A 15,856-nucleotide genomic window follows, 5' to 3' on the forward strand; every position below is an offset into this window, starting at 1 on the left:
TTTGTGGAAATGACTTTTTTTCTTGTAATAGGCAGTAGAAAAAGTGGTAACTTTTTTTTTCCCATGAACGCTGTTGTATATCCCTGTCTGTCAGCAATCCTTCAGCAGGAAATATTGCTGATGAAAAAGGAAATGAGAGTTGGATTGGTGTGATGTCAATTTTAAATGTTGTGTGTGGACCTTTCTCATACAGGATAAGCTGCTTTTCAGTTGGTGGCTCAGCTGGTTTTCAGTGAGACACAGAAGCTTCTTCACAAAAAAATCAGATTTTTGCTGCTTGTCTGCGCAAAAACCCATGAAAACTTAATTATTTATCTTAGCTGAATGTTACAGCTCACGAATCATTTTAGAAATGGGCTACGCGTCAAACACAAACCAGCCCAAAAAGTTAAATAACATATGACGGTCTGACATCTGGCACGGTTTAGCCCTCTTTTTCATCAGTGATGCTGCTCCAGATGTGCACTGAGCCCGCAAGCAATCTCACTCCGCAGGGAGAGAATATCTCACACTGGCTGTTCGTCGAGTCGATTACTAGAACTAAGAAAGAATCACAGTGTCCCGGGAGCTTTGATTATTAATGTAGACACAAGAGGAGTCTGATTAGTGTCTTTAGGATGTGCTCTGCCGTGTCAGAGAACTTAGAATTTTTGACTTCCTGCAAGGTGTCATTGAACGGACGTGCTTTTCCAATCAAAAGAGCAGATCAATCATGTTTTGTATGTAGGTCATGAAGTATGGAGATGTTTTAGTTTGCAAGTTCTGCAGAATCAAAAGTTAGCTAATTCTTTGTCTTAAATATCATGATTATTAGAGTCTCAAACACGTTGATGATCTGGACTAAATGTTTGACACTGAATATGTGAGTGCAGTTGCTATTTATTTATTTATTTATTTATTTATTTATTTTTGGTAAAGGAGGCTGATTCAGTGTGTTACACTGACAAAATAGTCACAATTGTAGATTTCTATGCTTCGGTCATGTGTATTAGTGTTTAACAGCTTCAAGCAGTTTTAAGTTCAAGCAGAATGCATTTTTGAAAAATTAATGGACTGAGAGAAAACCTAATTATGAATATTTTTTATTTAGTACTGAAATGTAGTGATTAAAATATTTAAGATAAAAATATATACACAACCGTTCAAAAGACAGTATTTTTAATATTTGAAAGAAGTCACTTATGTTTGCCAAGACTGCATCTATTTGATCAAAATATCCATTAAAAACAGTAATATTGTGAAATATTATTAAATTTGAAAAGAACTGTTTATTATTTTAATATAATCATACTAGTATTCTGGTTTAGTGCTCAAGAACTATTTTTTATTTTTATCAATGATAGAAAAAAATGTGCTGCTTAATATTTTGAATATAAAGTTCAAAAGAACATAATTTATTTAAAATGGATAAAAAAGGATATTTTAAAATTTATTTTATTTTTTTATATCTGTTGTAATTTCTTTACTGCCACTTTTGATTAATTTAATGCATCCTTGGAGATTATTATTATATATATTTTTTTTTACAGTTTTGTGTGTAATATCCCAATATTTGTGTATTCTATATATTGTTTGTGGCTAACATTAGGTGCAAAACCTAACGTACTTATAGTTGAGTATCTTTGAGCTGAACAAGCTAAATTTGTTACCATTTTTGCTGTATATGGTATTTAACTGCATTTTTAACAAACCATTTTGGACATTTTTGCCAATAAAGAGACTTCCAGTTGGTCTCATAATGATTCATTTCACTTATGAGTCTGTAGTCTAAGTAGGGAGCAGCTCACTAGGTTTTGGCACAGAGCTGCAAACACACATTAACACTTTTTTTCAGGTTTGAAGAATGAGGTGGCAAATGAAGTCAGAAGAGTTGACAGGATATTGTGAGTCAGTCCATTTCCAGAGTTTCATGACTTTGTCAGACTCCCGTGGGAGATAGACTTTCTCTAAAAAACTGTCAAGGCATACGTTTGATAAAGTCTTTGAACAATAACATGATGTTCTCAATTCTGAACACGATAGCTGTCACAAATACAATAAATATATCTTTTAGGCCTTCAGATGATGTAAATTAAAACATATCACAGCCGATGGCCAATCGACCTGACAGGAAGGACACATGGTATCTCTTGGGAAAGAATTTTACGGCTGTGCAACAGTGTGTAAAATTGATAATTTGACAACTTACTCTCTGCAGATTTGAGGCAGTCCAGGCTCTGCCCTTGACCTGTGAGATTACGTTTTGTTGCGTTCAAAAAGACAACATGGTTTTTGACAGAAGCCCTGAAGGCAGATAACTGAGGACTCAACCGGCTCCTGAATCGTCCATGCAAAATGTAGGACGGAGAAAAGTCAGCATGCAACAATACTCACACAAACCATTTTATTTTTGTCTGACACACTTCTAAGTAAAACATATATATATATATATATATATATATATATATATATATATATATATATATATATATATATATATATATATATATATATATATATATTAATTAAATAATTAAAATCAGACATTTTAAATGCTACAAATAAATTTAGGCACTACAATATTGTAATGTTCACTATAAAAAAGTAGATTAGATTTAATTAACATTGTTATTAAATTCTTAGTTTTTTTAAGATTAAATGCACTGTAAAAAGTTTAACTATTATTTACTCAATTTTATTGGTGAAACATTTTTACACTCAAAAAAATTTAGTAAATTTTAAAGCTGTGAAATCAATGAAATATACTGTATGAATTGAGTAAATGCAAGTAAATAAATTAAGTAAATCTGAGTAACTGCATCTGGTACATTAACAAATAAAATTGAGTAGAAATAATTGAACATTTAAACATTTAAAAACAATATTTATGAGTAATATTAACTGTTTTTATTAATGACTAATATTAACTTTTTATTTTCTCTAAACCTTTGTAAAATAGTACTCCACACAACCACCAGTATAACGTTACATGACATTGGCCTTTATTGTCAATGAGTACAGCAATACAGCACATTTTACACTGTATACAATATTGCCTACATTTAAACTCATTTAACAAACATTTTATAAGTAAAAATTAAATATAGCCTAATTCAAGTGTAATCAAATCAACCCAATATCCACCGGATCAGCGCTGGTCCTCGTGCCGGAGACGGACTCGCCTCTGCGGGTGAACTTTAAACTTCATACCGCCGTCCTGCGTTTCACTCACACCGGTAGATACTGCGAGTGACTGACATAACCTGCCAATAAACAAACAGTGACAGTTCTGAGGACATTTTATCATCCAAATGATAATAATAATTATATTTATTATCATTAGGAATGAAGTCATGTGTTTATGCAAAGCGTTTCAATCATGCAAAAAGACAGGCGCGAATCTCGTTTAGGTGTCTAATTACTCCTCTGTATGTTGTTTTGCATTAAATATGATTTAAAGCACAGTAAAGATTTTATAGATAAAATAAAACATACACAAACCTGAATTTCACAGAGGAAATGCACCAAATCTGCACGCTGAGAAGAGAGCTGTTGTCTGGAGACTGGAGAGTTCAAACTGCCCGCGCTCACTGACTCAACCAACCGTCGAGTTGTCGTCACGTCAGAGGGTGGGGGAGGGGTGCATTGTTTTAATTGAGTAAACTTACTCAAATTTTAAGAGTGTGTTAAATATATTAATAATATTGATTTGAATTAAGTAGTATTTTTGTTTCTTGAAACAGATCAGTTTAATTCAACATTCTCAAATATTTTGATAGAAATTTCACAAATATATTAAGTATATTATAAAGAAATAATTGGTTAGTCAAATACTAAATAATTTTATTGAAAACAACTTAAATATATCTGTAAATTTTAGATAAAATGAACTGTTGGATTTTTACTCAATTATTTTGATATGTTCAACTCAAACAATCAAGTACACGATATTCAGAGATTTTATTAAGTTAATAAAGTTAAAAATTTCTGTAATATTTACTAAGCCACAGAATTATTTTTTTTTTTACAGTGTGGGAGTTAAAAGTGAGCATTAGATGATGACAAAGGACTTCACTGCTTGAAAATACTGTACTAAAATATGAACTTCAATTTACCTTACCACATACACATTTACTGGAGGTGCATAACTGTATTTTGTATGAGATTTGAGTCTGCATTAATTTGTCTGATCTGTCTGGTTTTATCTTCCAAAACACAGAGTTATACATATTGAAATTTGAGGACATCAAAAACACCTGCTCACCCCAACTCCTCTTGGAGAAAGAAAAAAATCAGGTCACAATGTGACAATGAGCTTCGAATCCAAAAAGAGAGACTCTAAAAGAGCGTGAGACAGCGCTGTAGCGTCTCAGACTCGCACAAGGTCTTTGTGTGGCGTTTCCTCAGGAGTGATGGCTGATTATCTACGACCTTCAGCGCTGACACACAGGCACACTCCAGAATGAGTCGGCAGGACTGGCCCACATTTGTCCACATTTTCTCATTCACTTGCTTGCAAAGTCACAACACAGATTTCTCTCTGGATGGATAGGCTTGTTTTGGCCACTCTGTCTTACCTGACTGCTCTAAGTGAGTGTTGGATAGCTGTCCACCGGTCCATGAACCTCCCTGAGATACACACTCATACACACACAGTGACATGCCTATATCCATTAAAGGATGAAAGTTTTTATAAATGAAAATTCTGTCCATCATTTACTCACCCTCAGGTTGTTCCAAACCTGTATGAGGTTCTTTCTTCTGTTAAAAAAAGAAATTTTGAAGAATGCTAGTAACCTAAACAATTGGGGAAAACATATGGGGGGAGGGGGACTATGGAAGACAATGGATACCAGTAACTGTTTGGTAACCTACATTCTTCAAAATACCTTTTTAGGTTCAATGGAAGAAAGAAACTCATAAAGGTTTGGAACAACCTGAGGGTGAGTAAATTTTCATTTATGAAATCTTTCATCCTTTAATGGATATAGGCATGTCACTGTGGACTATGCCTTTAAATCACACCCTAAAATCTCTGTATTCTCAACCTAAAGAGCTCTGTTCACTTCAAAATAAATGTTTTTAAAGGGGCTTTCGCAGGAAAATGCCATAAAAGTGCCATTTTTGGTTTCCTAAAGAACCTTTCAGTGACGAGTTTATAAAATAACCTTTCCACCTTTTGTGTAATTGAAATGTTCTATGGATGATAAAGGTCATGAAACCATCAAAACCAATAAAGAACAATAATATTTAAGAGTCTGTTGGTTCAGAGTAAGATTTGCATCCATTCTACTTGCGTTATGTTTTTTTAATTATTATTATTATATGTCTTAATACTTCTGGAGGCCTTGTATAGGAACAAAGCAGTTTTAATTCTAAATATGACATCATTAATGTTTTTAAAAAAATGTAGATTGTAAGTTAGCCAGAGCACATATTTTCACCTAGTCACAAATAGATGCTCGCAAACAACAGACACTTGCCTAAGGATGTAACCATAACAACAGTAGACTGTTAAAGTGCTTTCTGTCCCTTTGCTTATGCTCTTTTTGCCCTGTATGGCAATTGCTGTTCGATTGTGCCATGATTGTGGGGTTCCTGAGTGTCTGGATGTTGATATAGTTTGGTTCGGGAGGAGGAAGGTTTTAAGTTTTGGCTTGACTAACCTGATGTATTGACAATGACATCTTACAGTATACTGTATGCACCTCTAGTCTTTAGGTTTGTGTGGTCGGATTGCTATGCATCTTTGAGGATATTTAAGTGTTATTTTAATAACAAGATGTCTATCCAAACAAATAAAGTGACAGAGTGTACTTTAAAAAAAACCCACAAATTGAGCGGTAGGAGCACAGAAACACCAATTATTGCAAATCAAACTCATGATTTGAATATATTTTGCTTCTTTCTCTGTGATTTCAGATGTACATCACATTTACAGTGAGAGCCAAAGGAACTCGTCTGGCTAAACCAGTCATGTCTTTGGGCCTGATGTGCCTGGCTTTCCTTACGGGTATTAACAGGGTGGCAGAGTATCGTAATCACTGGTCTGATGTCATCGCTGGCTTTATCATCGGTGTGGCCATCGCTATCTTTCTAGTAAGTTTTTCAACAGATTCATGTTGTATATATCTTTTAGGCTTTTTCAAGCATTAAATGTAAAGGTTTAGCCAAAAATGATAGTTCTATGATCATTTACATACTCTCATGTCATTTCAGACATAAATTAAATTATTTCAGTGTAAGTGAATATGGATGAGGAGTGAGGAGATCTAAAGCTTAAAAAAGCACCATAAATCCGTAAAAGGGGTCCATTTGGAAATACTAGAAATAAATATATATATATATATATATATATATATATATATATATATATATTTGTTTGTTTGCTTGTTTGTTTGTTTTCCCCAATATTTCTAGTACATAAATATTTAAACTGTACTTTTCAGCATCAACTTTTAATAATGAAAGTATAAAAATTCCCTTATTGCAGTGTTATGTATTAACATTTATATACTATTACAGTATTTATTATTATCTTCATTATTTTAATTATGTATATTTTGAGTTTTCTTTGAATTTTAGTTAAATCTTTTGTCATTTTATGTCCTTTTAGCTGATATTTATTTACTTCAGTCTTGGTTTGTAATTTTAGTATTTCAACCTACACTATATATTTTAGTTATTTTTTTTACAATTTAACAAAAGTGTTTTTAAATGTTTCAGTTAACAATAACAGCACTGGTATATAGCTATGAAAAATATCTGCTCGAAGTTTCGTTTTATGGATACAGTCTCTTTTTTTTTTTATTAGGTAATCATAGATAGAAAAGCCATAGAAACTCATTGGTATAACTCTAAGAATCCTTCATATGTAAATCATGTAAAAAGTTGTATAGTAGTTTTGGAACAAGCAAACTATGAGGGTGATTGAATGACACAATTTTATTTTCATTGAAAACTAACTCTGTGACAAAGATGGAGTTGAATGGCGAAAGTCCAGAGCAAATTACATATAGTTCATCTAGCAAGGATAACAGGATAGTGAAAGGATCATGGCTGGTGGGAAGCTAAGTAGAAGAAGTGCTCACATACTGACATTCTAGAGCACCAGCTAATCTTATGCCAGCATCCAGACCCTCTGCTCCAGGCCTCTTATTCCTTTAAAGCCAATTGTGTTGCGTAGAAGAGCTGCCAAATGCAGGAAGATGGATTTCACCCTCGTTCCACCACCCACATCTGGACACATCATGATACAGGCTTCTTCTGAGGGCACAGGAGCTGAGAGCAGAAGCTAATGCATTTGTGGAGACCACAGCTGTGTCTGAGTTTTAAAGCTTTACAGTCAAGCACAATGACTATTGCTTTGATGAACTACAGGTATACATTTTGGACATTCAAATGCATTTTTTTTCCCTTTTATGACAGCCTCTAGCCCAGTGTAAAGATGAGGCATGATTTTAGGATGAAAGATAATGGTCCCAGAAGAATAGATAAAAACAATGATATATGCATTGGGGCCGAAACGCCCACAAGCTCCAGAGCCATGAAGACTGTTTCTTGTCCATCATACCACACAGCCACAAAGGAGCTTTTTAGAGAACTGTGATATCCTAGTGGCAAAGTTTTGGTGTCATTTCAGTTGAAGATTTCGTGACAAACGACTTTTTTTTTTTTGATGTCCCCTTTGTGATTTCATTATTGATCAGAGAGTGAATTAAATAGTTCCAAAACATTTCAAAACTCCTGTCTAACTTCATTCCAGTCGTTGTCAAGATAAAGCAAAGTATTCCTGTGTGGTCTCACAGAGATTGCTCTAGTAATGAACTGTCAGACTGAGCTCTTTAATGATGATTTGATTGACTTCAGCTATTAATTTGTCTGAGACTAGGCCGTGTTGGTGCTGAACAAACAGTGTGGCAGTGCAGTTCTCGTACTGGTGGAATATTGAAGAGAGTTGAAAAGCTCTCTGATGTCAACCTCCTAATTTGACTGAACTTACTTTATCACAGTATTAGTGGTACTTTCTATGGATTATTGCTTTGTCAAAACATCTAACCCTAAAGAAATCTCACTTAAAAATAATGAAAAAAATTATCTGTCCGTCGTTCTGTCGCTATCTATCTAACAGTTATTCTATTATTATATCGCTTTATAGTTCCATCAACTATCCTTGCAGATTTTCTTGAGCAAATGTAAAATTGTCATATTCTTCTTGTTCATATTGCTAGCATATGAGCCTCCAGTCTTGAGGGTCAGACAAGTGTTTAGCCCTGCTGCGAGGCCATTACGAATCCTCTCCGGCGACTAAGATTGTGATTTATGAAAGCATTTAGCTGCCGTTTTGTTGGAGGAAGCGCACAAAGAATCATGTGATTAGATGACACACTCCAATTATTGAAATTGCATGTGCAAAGCTTTCTCGCCGTGTAAGGAGCCCTCTATAAGACATCGGCCTCATTTAGACCACGATGGGCTAGTGATTCAAACATGCTCTGTTTAGCTGAGATCCACAAGCTGCATATATGATGACAGAATATAAACTACCAACACAATGTGTGACCTACTTTGGCCCTTGACTGCTGTGTTGGAGCTTTTTTATTAATATCATCAACAGATTTTGCACAGAAGTCAGAAAAAGCGGACGCTCAGCAACATACAAATACATATTTGGAATGGAGAGCAAGCTGTGTAAGCAAAACACATTAATGAGTTTATGTAAATCAATCATTATATCTATCTATCTATCTATCTATCTATCTATCTATCTATCTATCTATCCGTTTTATCTGTCGTTCTATTTGCTATGGGTAGTAGCTGTGTTTCTTTTATGGGTCGAGGACTCTCACATGGCTACTAACAAAATTACTGTTATTTCCCTGTTCTCTCTTCTCAATGTGACACACAATTGTCCCTGACTGTGCGCTTCACGGTAGCTTTGTATTAAGTTTGTGCACTTTAATATTATCCTTTCCATTGACAGTGCAGCTGTATTGTGTTCACTCTGTATTCCAAAACTGCCTCACAATCAACAGCTGCACAAATTCTTATATGTTCACTTATATATACTTTCACTTTACAGTTTGTTTTTGCTTCTTGTTTTTTTCTTCTTCTCCCCAATAATATTTTAGAAATTAATTCATTGCACACTAGCATTCATGCAGCACTTATCTCTTCTGCAGGTGTTACACATTACTCCCTGACATTTCAAAGTTTACAACTGCATATTATTTACATATTTCCATCAACTAATGCATGCTTATTAATGCACGTTTGTAATGTAAGATGCCTTGACTTGATATTTCATATCAATGTTCACACTGTTTGAATGGATTGAGAAGTGAAAAGATCAAAATAATCCTGTGTTTCTCCTTAAAGGGACAGTTCACCCTAAAAAAAGAAAATTCTGTTATCATTTACTCACCCTCAGGTTGTTCCTGTATGAATTTGTTTCTTCTGTTAAACACTAAAGAAGATCTTTTGAATGTTGGTTGAAAAACCAATACGACTGAGGTCAATGGCTGTTTGGTTACCCATTTTGGGTGAACTATCCCTTTAAATAATGTTATATTTTTCATGTTTTCAGGTGGTGTGTGTGGTCCATAACTTCAAAGGCAAACAACTGCTGAACGAGGATCCCCCACAGGACCCACTAAGCAATGATCCGATGGTCAATTCGCCCAGGGTTGAGAGTCCACTGGAGAAGTACATCGCTTCACAGGTACAGAGCACAGTAGACAAAAGCACACTGTCAAATGAACTGCCGCATGGTACATGCCCTGTGTGCAGAGTGTTGAATCAGCTCTCAAGGGTCCTAACTGTGTCAGTTTGGGCGCTATTATCAACAAGATGTGTATCCATGCGCTCCTGTCTCTCAGGTGACAGAACTGAGAATGGATGATGAGGACTTGTCGTCCCGCTCTCTAAAAGGCCGTCTGCTGAGTTTCTTTAGCTGGATCAGAGGCAAAAGCAGCCGCTTCAGACACCTGCAGAGCACAAGGCAATAAACGTATGCGTACCTGTGTGTGGAGCTCAGGCTGCCAAAGCTCTGGAGTATAACAACATGTCATTAAAGCCCAGTTAAAACCCAATGATGTTCATTTCAACTGAACAAACCAATTACATGTAGCTAATTAAAGCTTACCCAGAGCTTTGGCATCCCCGTCTGCATGTTTTCAAGTCCTTTGCAGTTCAATCTTTATGGTTGCATCTGATCTTTTTCTGAACTTAAAACTAATGTGCTTTTTTTTTCCGTTGACTTTTTTTTAAATATATTTTCAGTCATTTTCAGGGTGCGATCAGTTTACCCTGTCTTTTTACAGTAATTGTTTTATAATATATATATATGCGTGTTGTGTATATATATATATATATATATATATATATATATAAAACCTCATTTTTTATATGAATAAAATATTAAACGTATGATGCAATAATTAAATTATAATTATATATATTATGTCATTATACATAATAATTATATTAATATAATTGTTGTAATATGGTAAATATTCACAAATTGTTTTAATAAATATAAATAATCATACTGTAAGATCCTACAAATTTAAAGACCTACTGTCATTTTTCTGTATCCTAGTTATATACTTTGTTGTTATAGTATTGATTATGGTTTTTATTATAGTTTAACTTATATTTTAAATTAGTTTATTTATTTATTTTTATTTATTTATATTTATTTATTTTTATTAAATTAGTATTTTTTTCATTTTAAGTTAGTTTTAGTAATTTAGTTGTTTTTGACTTTTTTTAAAAAAAACATATGTCTATGTAGTTTTTATTATTTGTTGTATAATTTTTCCTCACAACTCTCTGAAATACAAGTTTGTAGTTTTATACGTTTTTAAAATATTTAGGCCCGGTTTCACAGACAGGGCTTAGACTAAACCAGGATTAGACCATAGATCAATTAGGACATTTAAGTAATTTTTATAAACATGCTTAGAAAATAACATTACCGATGTCCATCTTAAAACTAAAAAGACACTGATATATTTTTAAGATCAGTCAGTGCAAGTTTATTTCAGTGGAAACAGCTCAGACTTACATTTTAGTCTAGGACTAGTCTTAAGCCCTGTCTGTGAAACCAGGGGTTAATCTTACTTAATGTGACTTTTTATTTTTCTCAGGGTCTTTGATTTTGATACAGAACAAGGGTCTTGAGTTTTTTTTGTGTTTTTGTTGTTTTGATAGGAGACATCACTTCATTTTTTTTTTATTTGTAATATACCTGAGTCATATCATTCAAAGCTTTTGTGATCTAATCAGAATTCCTTGCACGCACAGTTGCTTCCAGTATGTTTTCTTTTATAGCCAGTGCTCCAGAATCCATTTAAAACTTGAACTGAGTCCCGGTGTTGGTGTTTGAGTTGGGTGACCTAAAAACTATCAGAAATCCCGCACCTCTAATAGAAGTCGAAATGCACTTCTAAGCCCTCAGAGACTTGAAACACGTTTGAAATTCCTCCGTTCCTGAGGCGCTCCCAAGCAGCCGTTATCCTCCATGGCAGAGAGTCAGACCTCGTGTTCAGCTTTTAATTAAGCCACGGGCCACAGTTGAGCCCCGTCAGACTGTAATTAAGCTGCAAGTATGACCCTTTGAACACTTTTATTTACGCATTCATTTCACGATCCTGCAAGTAAGCAAATGAGAGGATAATTTAATCCCAGATTGCCGTGTTGATTTTCTCTCAGCAGTATATGAGGGATTAAATGTTCTTCTTTGTTTGCTTATTCAGCTGCAATAAAACCATTTGGGAACAATGTCGGTTCACAGACGGTTTATTGAAATGCAGCAAATGAAATGTGTTGGATATTGAGGGCTCTTTCCACCAATAAAAATGCTAATCTTCTTTGGTCAAGGGTACCAATTTGAGAGATCCATTTGCGATATCCCTCCGTCCTTTTAGATGGATGAAGTTTGGATGCAGTAATGTCCCGTGAGGTTTCTGGGATGGAAAACAGATGATTCCACTTCGGTTTCTGCTAAAAAAAACCCAGACAGATTGCTGTCAGAAACCATAATGCTGTGGAAAGTGGGAGGACAAGGCGAGGAAAATCCGCATCTCTGTTTTTGTCTCTTCAAATCACACAGACTGCGGGATCACGGCTAATGTGACTCAAAGCAAGAAATCATTTGTTTGGCAAATTTCCGCCCCATATTCTCTGCCGAGGTCACAGTGTATATTTCAGCAATGTGACCTGCGGAGTGCTTTTCTGTGATCGCACTTCATGTTTGCTGAATCTCTGATGAACTCACTCCATTTCCAGCTATAATATTTATTCATTTTCTAATGCAGCGTGTAGTTTGTGCACCATGAAATTTTAGCTATCATTAAATCACGACTAAATCACGAATCCCTTTCAATGCCCATTTATATCTGCATGACATGTGTAAGAAACAGAACATTGCGTTCCCTATCAAAAGCTACTCTCGATGCTGCACTCAATTGCGCTAATGAGAACATTCTTTGTTCAACCGGTTGTGAAGCATGTGTGTCAAACACGCCAAGAATTGGCTTAAATAACCTCGGCAGGTGACGTCACTGATAACGTGCACCTGTAGATTATAAATAGACGTGAAACGGAAACATCCTCAGGTTTCTTTGTCTTCAGAGACCGCATTGTGTGTGTGTCATGCTGATTAAGTGTTAGTTTAAAAAGAACTATGTTGAGAGTTAAAAAAAAAAAAGGAAAAAGAAAGTTCTAACTATTCTTGCTGATTCTATAAGAGATGCGTGCCTCGCTCTCCATGGCCGACCTCTGAAGAGAAATCGCATGTTTATTGTTTAAAAAAAAAAAAAAAAAAAAAAATGAAAGAAAAAAGGCTGCTTTCTTCTAGAGTGGCAGTTGTAAGCACCGCGGTTCACTTCCTATCCGCGCTATGCTCTTTGCTCTCACGAGGAACGAGCTGCTTCCCGCTCATTAAGATTGCGCTCCGATCTGGAAGATCGGACGGTTCTCGCGCCCACCTCCGAAGCGTGCCCAGGCACTTCTTCGGATTGGGCAGAGGCTGCTGTAACTCTAGCTCTCTCTCCTAGTGCTCCTCTCGCGATTATAAGCACATGAGGAGTTACTAGGTGGCAGTGTTGGGGGAGTAAACGTACAAAGTAACGCGTTAGAGTACTCTAATTACTTTTTTCCTGAAATGTGTAACTTAACGCGTTAGTTTTGTGCGTAAGTAATCAGTAACTTCGTTATTTTTTTTAAAAAGTAATCCGTTATTTTAAGGAAAGGAAAATCCCGACTGCAGCCTGCTTTTTGTCAGACAGTAGGCCTAGGTCTACTGTGCCATCTGCGGATGTATCAGCGGAGCCGAAGCTCTGTGATCGTAAAGTCAATGGCTGTGATACGTCTGTGCCCTGCGCCTGACCCTGTGTGTGTGTGGGTTTTTTTTTTTCGAACTCGCGGCAAGTTGGCAGAGAGGACAGCGTTTGGTTTATGGACTGTGTTAAAGCGAATTAAGGCTCGTGACTGTGAGTGACACTTTAATAATAATTAGTTCGGCTATTAAGCGATTTGTCATTTGCCTGTGTGGCAGTGAAGGATTTAATTCGGTTTGTTATCATTTTTGTTTGACAGGCAGCTGTTAATTTCTGTTAGATCGTTGGCTGGCTGGTTGTTCATCATTTCTAAATGGATTTAAATCTGCAAGCCTGTTTAAGGTTGTGTTTACAAGTAAGCATACTTGTACTTTGAGTTATCTTGTGGTGCTCATAATATACAGTAGCCATAGGCTACCCGGGCTGGGTAGGTGCGAATTTTGATTAATAATATGTTCTGTGATAATAAATAAATAAAACGCCATGTGGAATAGCCTATTGCTGACTGTCTTTCTTGTTATTGTTATCCTGCAGTGTTAATTTAGTCTGATGATTGACGTTATTCATTGTCGGGAGTCACGACTTCTAGGTACATTTAAAGGGGCCGGGGGCTGTGTCTGTCATGTGTGAGCCGCTGCAAACGGCTCTTAATTTTTGGTAACGCATGAGTACTCTAACGCGTTACTTTTATGAATAGGTAACGCTGTATCATAACTGATTACTTTTAATTGATGGTAACGCTGTAACCTAACTAACTACTTTCCAAAGTAACTATACCCAACACTGCTAGGTGGTGACTCGTGCAGTGACCAGATTAAAGCCTTAAAATTAGATTTTGTACATTATGATTTCATAGGTGAGAGAGATGCTAGCGGCTATCTTTCCCCTATTGGAGCAACATCATTTAAATAAAAAAATGAATACAAATATAAATGAAGAAATGATGATGAAATGATGATGATAAATAAAACAGTCCACACCTGATCCAGCTCCTCTGGGGTAGGAGTTTCAAAGAGAGAGTGTGGCGAGTTGTGCGCCCCCTCATAAGACTGGGGAGCAGCTTGTAGCACTTGGCAGCCGCAGATGGAGCTGGACTAAAGTATGGTCATCACGACCAAAGCAAGGGCCTTAAGCTGTGCCCAGGACAAAGAGTGTGTCCCCTCAGGGAGGGCCCTGGAAAATTCCATCAGAAGTGTAAGGCTCCTTGCTGGCACCCTTAGGGGATCACTGAACAACCTCCGCCACCACCGGTGTTTCGGAGGGCAGTGGCCTCCAGTGAAATGATACATGCTCTGTTGCTTCCTGCCACGTTTCAGGACACCAGACATCTAACCCCCCCCAACAAACAAAATCAGTGCCCCTTTTGGAGAAGCTGGCAGTGTGGAAGCTGCTGCCAAATATCTTCCCATGAGTCGAAAGAACTGTAGTGAAGGGCTACAGGATTCAGTTTGCAGATCGTCCTCTGCGTTTCAACAGCGTGGTCTCCACCTCTGTGAAACCGGCACGTGCATATCTGTTGACACTGGAATCACAGACTCAGCTGGTCAAAGGGGCCATAGAATGTGTTCCCCTGCCAGACAGAGAGTCAGGCTATTACAGTCGGTATTTCTTGATTCCCAAGAAAGACGGGGGGCTGCATCCAATCATAGATCTAATGGACGTGTATTTTCATTTTGAAATATTGACACAACTCAGGAGGTTCCTGAGGTTCACTTTCGGGGGCGAAGCTCACCAGTATCATGTTCTTCCATTCGGCCTAGCTTTGTTATCCCGCACTTACACAAAATTCATGGATGCAGCTCTGGCTCCTCTACGACTCCAGGGCATCCACATTTAAAATGTATATAAATGACTGGCTGAATCTGACCCAGTCTCAAGAGCTTGTGCTTCGACATTAGCATGTCGTCCTAGCTCAACTCGAATCTCTGAGGTTGAGACTCGACACCAAGAAAAGCGTTCTCTCTCCTGCTCAGATGACAATGTATTTGGGTGTGGTATGGGATTCGATCACAATGCGGGCACAGCTGTCTCCTGCATGTGTCGAATCCATTCTAAACACCCTAAAGAACATCAAGCTAGGCCAGAAAGTCACTGTTCATCACTTTCAGAAGGTTTTAGGTCTCATGGCAGCTGCTACCACGGGTGATACCTTTGGGCCTCCTGCACATGTGATAATTTTAGTTGTGGCTCAGAGCCAGGGGATTTCATCCAAGGGCCAATCCCCAGAGGCAAATAAGGGTTACGCGCCAGGGGCTTCGTACCCTATCTATGTGGTTCAGACCCGGGTTTCTGACTTTGGGTCCCACTCTAGGTCCGTGTTGTCATCGCAAGATGCTAATAACAGACGCTTCCCTCATGGGCTGGGGAGCGGCCTTAGTTGGCTGTCCAGCCCAAAGGATCTGGAGAGGTCATCTTCTCGAATTGGCACATCAATTGCCTCGAAATGAAGACTGTATTTCTGGCCCTGAAATACTTCCTCCAGCAGTTGAGAAGCTACCATGTCCTAGTGCGGATGGACAACACATCTGTAGTCT

The 15,856-nt window shown here is 36.9% G+C and overlaps 1 protein-coding gene across 3 annotated transcripts in view; it reads left to right on the forward strand.

Annotated features, from left to right (window-relative positions):
* Positions 1–15,856, forward strand: part of LOC132115759 (phospholipid phosphatase-related protein type 5-like) — a 57,919-nt gene that overhangs the window by 38,569 nt on the left and 3,494 nt on the right. For 2 of the 3 annotated variants that reach the window (XM_059524169.1, XM_059524170.1), the window contains 2 exons: positions 5,902–6,078; positions 9,566–9,700. In XM_059524169.1, coding sequence (XP_059380152.1) covers positions 5,902–6,078; positions 9,566–9,700 — 312 coding nt within the window. Of the gene's footprint in view, positions 1–5,901; positions 6,079–9,565; positions 9,701–9,857; positions 10,270–15,856 lie in introns of those variants that run through there. The other variant, XM_059524168.1, reaches the window with a different exon arrangement.

The sequence above is a fragment of the Carassius carassius genome, chromosome 35 (assembly GCF_963082965.1).
Source record: "Carassius carassius chromosome 35, fCarCar2.1, whole genome shotgun sequence".
NCBI lineage: Eukaryota > Metazoa > Chordata > Actinopteri > Cypriniformes > Cyprinidae > Carassius > Carassius carassius.